Source organism: Crocodylus siamensis, chromosome 2 (assembly GCF_052110815.1).
Source record: "Crocodylus siamensis isolate JL-2025a chromosome 2, ASM5211081v1, whole genome shotgun sequence".
In the NCBI taxonomy this organism is placed as follows: Eukaryota; Metazoa; Chordata; order Crocodylia; family Crocodylidae; genus Crocodylus; species Crocodylus siamensis.
This window is the reverse complement of record NC_143396.1, coordinates 258,281,497-258,290,511: the sequence shown is the minus strand read 5'-3', so window position 1 is coordinate 258,290,511 and position 9,015 is coordinate 258,281,497. Positions and strand designations below refer to the sequence as shown.

Genomic DNA, 9,015 nt, shown 5'->3' with positions numbered 1-9,015 from the left:
AATGTCCATTATTCTTCTCAGGACTGATGTCAGGGTAACAATTCTGTAGTTCCCTGGGTCAAGCCATTTTTGTTTTTCTGAGTACTACTACAACGCTGATACAGGGGTGTATGTTGTAGCCGTGTTGGTCTAAGGACATAGATAGACAAGGTTCTTTGGGTGAATCTGGTATCTTTTATTAGAGCAACTTAAATAGTTGGAAAACAATTATAAAGCAAGCTTTTGGGTTCAAAAACCCTTCATCAGGCTAAAGAAGTTTCAGCAGTTGGCATGTGCTCTTCCTGGATGGAAAGAAAAGTAAAGAAGCCAAAGGCTGGCTGGTCTGCATACAAGACAGGTAGTCAGTGAAAATGCAGATTGAGGAGTCAATGGGTGAGAGACAGGCTGGGGCTGGGGAGAGAAGGAGGATGGATAGTGGAGAGCTACCTGGGGAGTCAGATGTCAGGCAGATTATAACATGTCATAAATCCAATGTCTATATTTAGTGCATGATTTTTAGTATCCAGGAGGTTGATGAAGTGGAGTTCATAGGCTCATCTCTGGAAGTGTTTTGTAAGCTTCCTTTGTGGATCAGGACTGAGAGATTGGAGAGAGAGTAGTTTTCTTGTGAGAAATGTGCCCCCACAGGTAATTGGGTATTCCTGTCTTTGATAGATTTCCAGTGTGTGTTCGTCCTGGTGCACAGTTGTTGTTTGGTCTCTCCTACGTATTTTCCATCAGGGCCTTGGGTGCATTGGATGAGATATATTACATTTCTGGAGGTGCAGCTGTAAGATCTGGGAATGCTGATGGCTCTGTTGTGGGGTGTAGTAATTGTGGGGGTGGTGGACATGTGTTGGCAGGTTTTGCATTTCTTGTCATGGCATGGTCTGGATCCATTTGGTGTGTTCTGGGCCTGAGGAAGCTTGCTTCTGGTGATCAGGTTCGGTGCTTGTTTGAAGGCTAAGATGGGTGGCTCTGGGAAGATCTCTTTAAGAATAGGGTCTTTTTCTAGTATAGGTTGTAACTGTTTAAGGATTTTCCGTGCGGGTTCTAGGGAGGGGTGATATGTCATAACCAGTGGTGTGCAATTTGTGGGTGGGTTTTCTTCTGTACTGCAGCAGTTCTTCATGTGGTATCCAGGTTGCTCTTTCAAACATTTGATCTGTCTCTCTAGAGGAGTGTCCTTGTTGGGTGAAAGTCTTTTTAAGATTGGTGAGGTCACAGCTCAAGCTTTCTGGATACTAAAAATCATGGACTAAATATAGACATTGGATTTATAACACATTATAACCTCAAAGACCCATCTTAAATCAAATCTTATTTAATATTTTCATCAATGACCTGGCACAAAAAGTAGAAATGAATTAAATAAATTTTCTAACATAAGAAGGTTGAGAGGCATTATCTGTTTGAAAGAACTGGAGACTCCTACAGGAAGAACTGAATGATCATGAGGACTGGTGCAACAAAAATTAGATCAAATTTTATAGTACAAAGAAGATCATGCTCTTGGGGACTAATAAGAATTTCTACTATAACCTGGGGACCCCTTAGTTGAACACCAGAGAAAAAGAGAAAGCCCTCAGAAAATGTATAAGTTGATCACAAGATAAATATAAGCTACCAAAAAGGGGCATCCATGAAAAATACAAATGCAACTATAAGATGCATCAGATGAAGCATTTCCAATAGAGATAAGGATATTTTAATGTCACCTGTAGTCAAGAAAGTTGAATTCTTACAGGAACTGTGATGGAGAAAGGTTATTAAAACAATCATGGGAATTGACAGTCTATCTTACAAGAGGAGACTAAAATAGCACAGCTTGTTTAACCTAGCAAAACAAAGGCTGAGGTGTGATATGATTGTTCTCTCTAAATATGTCAAGGAGAAGGAAAGGGAAGGGAACAGAAATGAGATGTGTAAGTTAAAGGAGAACAGTGACACAGCAAGAAATGGCTATAAATTGGCTGTGAATATATTTAAGCTAAAAGTTCTAAAGACGTTTCTGACCATGTGAGGGGGAGATTCTGGAGCACCCTTCCAGTAAGAGAAGGAGGAAAAAGGAAATATGTTTTCAAGATAGAACTTTATACATTTACGGAAGTAATTAAATGATGCTCATAATAACAGGAGACCTTATTCAATGTGGTTGCCTCTGGTAACAATAAACTACATTGAAGCATCCTGGAGTTTCCTTTTATTCCTGTCTCCTCTGTTTATAACAACATAGGGTTGGAAGGAACTTCAAAGACTGTCTAATCCAGGGGTGGGCAATTATTTGGGCTGAAGAACCATTTAAGGGGTTTTAGTGAGCTGTTGCAGGCTGGGCCAGCACTTCCCCCATGTCAGCACCCCCTCCGCCCCCCCAACAGCAACTGCTAGTCAAAACTCCTTAAGTGGCCCAGGACCCCGTGGGCAGGACACACTTGGCCGGGGAATGGAATGTGGCCGTGGGCAGGCAGTTCAGCTCCTTAATCTCTTTTTTGCCAAACTAAACATGTAGATCCTTGTCTTTCCTTGGACTGCTTATATACCAACCGTATAATCATCATTATCATTTGCATTTGGATCTTCTCCAATTTGTCTGCATCCTTACTAAAATGGATCTAACACCAAGAATTGCACACAATACCTTAGCAGAGGCCTAACCAGCACTCCTGTGTGTTACACACAATGTTTCTGGTAGTTTGGCCAAAATTTTCATTTGATTTTTGTTTGTGTGCATGTGCAACTGCATCACATTACTGACTTACGGTCCAGCATAAGCCCCAGATTCTTCTCAGGCCAGACTACTGCTCAGACAATTCTACATTTGTGCATTTGGTTTATTTTCCTTAGGTGTAGCACCTTACCATGCTCTTATCAACTATCCATTTACTAATTTATCAAGATACTTTTCCAAAGTGTCTGCAAACCCTTCCAATTGTGTTTCATCTTCAGACTGTCTCATAAAGCTCTCTATTCCTGCATCCAAGTCATTAATATAAAAAGTATTCAGCTGCATTGATCGCAGAAGAGACCCCTGGGGAATCCCACTTGACATTTCCTGCCCTTCTGAATCAATATGTATTTATAGTTAGGCTTTGAGTGCAATTATTCAGCCAATTAAGTATCAACCAAATAGTAATTCTATCTGGCCTATACTTCTTTAGTTTCTTATAAGAATATTATGTGGGACTGTATCAAAAGCATTATTTAAGCCCAAGTATATTATGTCCAGTGCACTGCTTTCATCCACAAAACCTTTTTACCTTATCAAAGAAGGATATCAAATTGATTTGACCGATGTTTTTCCTTAAAAATAAGCTGGCTGCTAGTGATCATACCTTCTCCAGATATTTACAACATGACGCTTTTATTTTTTGCTCCAATAATTTCCCAGATATTGAAGTCAGCCTGAGTAGTCTTTTTCCTTTTTCTTTTTTTAAAAGATGAATACTGCTAGCCCTTTTCTAGTCCTTTAAGACATTGTTAGTCTTCCATAACTTTGCAAATGTTGTTGCCAATGGCTCTGAGATTTCTTTAGCCAGTTCCTTCATTATCCTAGAATGAATCATATCACACCAATCCAACTTAAACTCATGTAAATGTATCAGGATTTCTCTGAGAAGCTCTTTACTTATTTTTTATTATTATTATTATTATTATTATTAAGGATTCTGGCTAAATGCCATGCTCCCAAAGATGACATAACACACATACACCCATAATATAAATAAGTTTGAACAAAGTAAATGAACTACAAATATTGTACTAAAAATAGCGCATACCAACATAAAACCATTATTAATATAAATTTAGTAGTAAATCAAGACATGAATCTATAATATTCATGTACATAGATCCACAAATTGAGACAATAAAAACAAGTCTAATGTTAAAATGTATCACTCTTGTCAGTAATAAAGGATATTTAACTCTAATCGCTGCGGCCTTGTAAGTGAAAATTGCGAGATGGTATAGTATGTTTGGATTTGTTTGCTGTAAAAGCCAGATTAATTTCTATCTGTTTGAGAAGTGTATCAATTTCTGCAAGTACAGTAATAAATAGGTTCTCCTTATGTCATTGCACCCTCCGGGCCTCGATCATCCAGTCCCTCGCCACCCGGCCCTGGATTTTGATAGTGGTCTTCCACTCCATCCCAAAAGGTATGGGGCCATAAGCTCTCACCTCGGGCAGTCTTATCCCCTCCTAATCCCGCCTGCCACGACTTTGATGATCCTATCAGTGGTGGAGGGGTCTAACCGTCCGGGTTCAGTTGTCCCAGGCCGAGGCGTGATGTTCTTCACAAGGCTCCAACCTCCCCTGTACCTCGCCCTATACCCAGCCCCGACGGTGTACGACGGCTTATGTTGCTGTCGACAGCCGACCCTCTCTATGCGTGAAGTCTTTCTGGCTCCCACTTGAATCTGGGTTGAATGCTAAGTAAAACTAGGCCCTCTAGCTCCTGGGCCTTTGGTAGCCCTATGCCTCACTTTTACCCCGGGGTCCCTGGCAAATAACAATTAACAAAATAAAAGGAAAAGAGGCTGGCACCAAAATCGTCTACCACCTCTCAGTTATCCCTTGATTACTATCCTGGGGCGTCTAGTAATAGCGTGCTCTCCCTTCACCGGCTGCCCCCCGCTTAATGCTACCTATCCCCTACCCTTAGTGTACCCAACGTGTGTCCACCCTCGACGTCCCTCAGAAAAGAAACTTCCTTCAATGGGCTCTCCCGGGTCCTCCATCCAGGACATGAGGGTCTTAGCTGGCCCCTTGATTGTCTACCTCTTTTCTCGATGATTCACTGGCCCAAGTCTCTGTTGACAAGGACCCTCCTGTAGGCACTCTTCGCGGCTCTAGGGTAATATGCAGCCTGGATACCTTTGTCCTCCTCAGTCTGGCAGCAGCGTCTTTACATGGAAGCAGCTCCGGACATTTTTCTGCCCTGTGGGCAGTGTTCTCCAATTCCTCCTCCTCCTCGGTGGATCCAGGAGATCCTCTCTCTTTGCTCTTCCTCCACCTCTCCTCCCCTTCCGTCTTGCTGTCTCCCCTTCTTATACTTCCATGCCGGCTCTCCTCCCCCTTCTCTCCAGCTGCTTTCACTTTAAAAAAACAGCGGCTAACGAGCTGCGTGGGTCCCGCCGCCGCTTTCAGTCTCACCGTGGTTCCTGCAGCAGGTAGGGCGTTTTTGCTCGTTCTCCCTTTTCTTACGTTTTCCCTGGGGTGTATTGTCCCCCAGAGTCCCTCCTTAACCCTTCAGGGTCCATGTTCTCCCCTTGCCCCGGGGACAGTCATTATATAAAGAACATTCCAATACATAGTGGACAGTATCTTCCAAAACTCCTAGACAGACTGGGCAACATCTTTTAGCCCTTGAAATGGAAAATCTATGTCCAGCCAGAACAGCTGTGGGCATCTGTTCGGTCCTGAGTCTAGTCAAAGAGGATCACCATTCATTATTGAGATCCAACTGTAAATACTTTTCTCCACCCCAAACTAATTTCTGAAGAGCATATAAAGGAGCAATGCAAGTAGCTCTAAAAACTGCAAAATCATTCTGCCTGTCAATATCTCTTATCCTCTGGAAAACCCGAACCTTTTCTATGGGGGAGAAAGATCTTTCATTATCTTTGAGATAGTATCCCATCCCAGAAAGTGCAGAAGTGTGGAAAAGAAAAGCTAACCAGGGTGATTGGAGAGGAGAAGGATTATTAATATCTTCTATGCAGCATAATTTAAGCAGATAAGATGGTAAAAGGGGCAGGATTTTAAACCAAAATCCAGCCATTCTAATAATAATATTAATTAAAATAGAATCCATTCCCATCTCTAATCTCAGAAAAGATGCAGGAGTTGAGGGAGGAAGAGCCAGAAGAGCCCTAAGAAACTTGTTCTGAGGTACGTCTACATCATTACTAGCAGCAGAACCCCATACTTCAGCACCGTATAAGATCTGAGAGGTAACTTTGGCTTTGTATGCTGATATAGGAGCTTAGACTAATTGTCCTGCTGTGGTTTCATAAAATTTCTTTATAGCCACAGCCAATTTGGCTGCCTTCGTTTTAACTGACTGAATACGATATTTCCATGATGGAGAAGCAGTGAATATCTATAGGTTTTGACAACTTCAAGTTTGGTTCCCCCCCTATTCCATGGATAATTCATCATACGGCTTTCCTATTACAGTATTTTGGATTTATCATAATTTATCTTTAAGCTATTTTGTCCATAAAGATGCTCAAAAGTTGTAATTGCTCTCTGTAATCCAAGAGGAGTTTTTGACAGTATAACAGTGTCATCTGCATACATGAAAATAGGAATTGGGATTGCTAATAATTTTGGGGAATGAAAATGCACATCCTGCATATTTCCAATAATATAATTCATGTAAAGATTAAATAACAGAGGGGGAAAAATACATCCTTGTCTAAACCCTTGTTATATGTTCCATAGAATAAATAAACAGATTACTTATTCAGGTCCAAATTGATTTGAGGCTTTCGAAATTGATTTGGAAAAGATTCAGAAAGCTTCGAAAAGTCAAGCAGTCCCCACTCACCACCAAGTATTATAAGTATAAGTATTATAAGCCTCCATCCCCCACCTGCTTTCTCAGTCCCATCAATAACTGTCCTGCTAGCCCCAGCTACCAGTTCTTAAAAAAAAAAAAGCCCCACACTCACCAGATGTTGCAGTGGCCTTTGGGGTTTCTGGGGGATCATAGCAGAGCCCCCCACACAGTGCAGGGCAGTGAGGGGTAGGGGGGATCGCCCCCCTGCATGGCAGAAGCCAGAGAGTGCTAGGCTTTTTTTTTAAAGTGCAAGGAGGCTGAGGCCAGGCAGGGCAGCCATTGATGGGACTGAGAAAGCAGGCAGGGGATGGGGCCTGTATGATTCAGAGATTCAGCCAATTCGGTGGTGACCGAATCTCTGAATCAGATTCAGCTGAATAGATTCATGACAGTGATTCAAATCACCAAATCAAATCACTGTCCCCCGAATCGCCCGAATCCAAATCTGAAGTGAATACTACCCATCTCGCACAGGGCTAATACTTCTATAGCTGTTAAGGACTGGAAGGATATCAGGCTCTTTTTTAAGGTTGAGGACTAATGGGAGATGATCACTTTCTAAACAAAATGGTATCTCAAAATCAATTATCTCCCCCCACATAAAGGGTTCAATCAATATATAATCGATGGTGCTTGATCCTCTTTACTTATAATACTCAACTGTGTTCTTCCTTTCTCTACATGAGTTAGTCTATAAGGTGCCAATCCCTGGCCTATCTTCTGTATATTAATTTGGTTAGCTATTTGGTCACAGTTTTTTTTTTTATTTCTTCTTGTAAAGATGAAGGCAAAGTAGCCATTGAGAAGATCAGCCTTTGCATTTTCCATTCACACTCATAGGCTGCATCCACATGCAACACAAGCTCAACTGTAGCTACCGCCCCCGCTCTCCCCAAGACAAAACGTAAGGTGCTTGTCATGGGAGACGACATCCTGAGGGAGACTGAGGGGGTAATCTGCTGCCCCGACCCCTTAGCCTGGGAAGTCTGCTGCTTCCCGGGGGCCCACATCCGAGACATTGCAGAGAGGATCCCTAAGCTCCTCCAGCCCACTGACCACTATCCCATGCTACTTATTTATGTGGGCACCAATGATACAACTCAGAGGGTTCCCAGCCAGGTCATGAGGCGCTACAGGGATTTGGGAGTGGGGCTAAAGGTTCTGGGGGCACAGGTGGTGTTCTCATCGATCCTCCCAGTCTCGGGGTATGGGCTGAGAAGGGAGAGGAGGATCCATGTAGTTAACAAAAGACTGTGGCGCTGGCGTCATAGGGAAGGCTTTGGCTTCCATGACCACAGCCCGCTCTTTGGCAAGAGAGGCAGCGAGCTGCTGGGAAGAGATGGCCTCCACCTCTCTCCCCTGGAGAGGAGGCTTTTCTCAGCCAGACTGGCTGACCTGCTCCACCAGGCTTTAAACTAAGCCTCTGGGGTACAGGGGGACTACCGCCACTGCTGGTCCACTGAGCAACCCTTGCAAAGCCAACAGGCCAACGCACTTAAGGGAGCCCACCCCTGTCCCAGCCCTGGTACAATCTGTGGGCAAGGCAAGAGCCACCAAGGGGACACTTTCCTGCCTGTACATTAATGCCAGGAGCTTGGAGAATAAGCAGGAGGAGCTCGTCCTCCTGCTCAATGCAAATAATTATGATGTCAGAGGGATAACGGACCTGGTGGGACTCCACCCATGACTGGACCACGGTATAGATGGCTATACCTTGTACAGGAGGGATCGTGTAAATAAAAGGGGTGGGGGTGTAACTCTCTATGTTAAGGAAAGCTACGCATCCCTGCAAGCTGATGTTGGCGGCCAGGGTGGACAATTGGAGACCCTCTGGGTTAAAATCCGTGGGGAACATGGCACAGGGGACACAATGGTGGGAGTCTACTACAGACCTCCCATCCAAAGTCCTGAACTTGACCAGGAGTTCACCCAGGAACTGACTGAAGCCACATGCTCCAGGACCATGCTTGTCATGGGTAACTTCAACTACCCAGACATCTCATGGGAGGATCACTCAGCAAAATCCGAGAGGCCTCAAAGCTTCCTCTCTTGCGTGGATGACCCCTACCTGACTCAAGAAGTCTACAGGCCAACGAGAGGTAAATCGCTGCTCAACCTGGTACTGGCTACTGGGGATGACCTAACTGGCGACCTTGTGATTGATGGGAAGCTGGGTGACAGTGACCACGAGCTGATCACCTTCACCATTCACTGTAAAGCTGGCAAGTCAGTCAGCAGTACTGAAGTCCTTGAATTCAGGAAAGCCGACTTTGACAAGCTCAGGAGGCTTGTCAGTGAGGCCCTAAGGGACCACAACCCCAGGGGGAGGGGAGTTCAGGAAGATTGGTTTTTTCTCAAGGGAGCTATCCTCAATGCACAAGCTAATTCTATTCTATCTTAGAGGAAAGGCAGAAAGAGGGCACAGCAGCCCCCCTGGCTCTCCAGGGATCTAGCAGATCTCCTGAGGCTAAAA

The 9,015-nt window shown here is 43.9% G+C and overlaps 1 protein-coding gene across 1 annotated transcript; it reads right to left on the bottom strand.

The window, feature by feature from the left end:
- Window positions 1-434: 434 nt before the first annotated feature.
- On the bottom strand, window positions 435-1,054 carry LOC149872097 (uncharacterized). Its single transcript, XM_090034470.1, is given in 2 exon segments — window positions 435-544; window positions 547-1,054. Coding segments are annotated over 2 exon segments (618 nt in total).
- Between the last annotated feature and the right edge of the window lie 7,961 nt (window positions 1,055-9,015).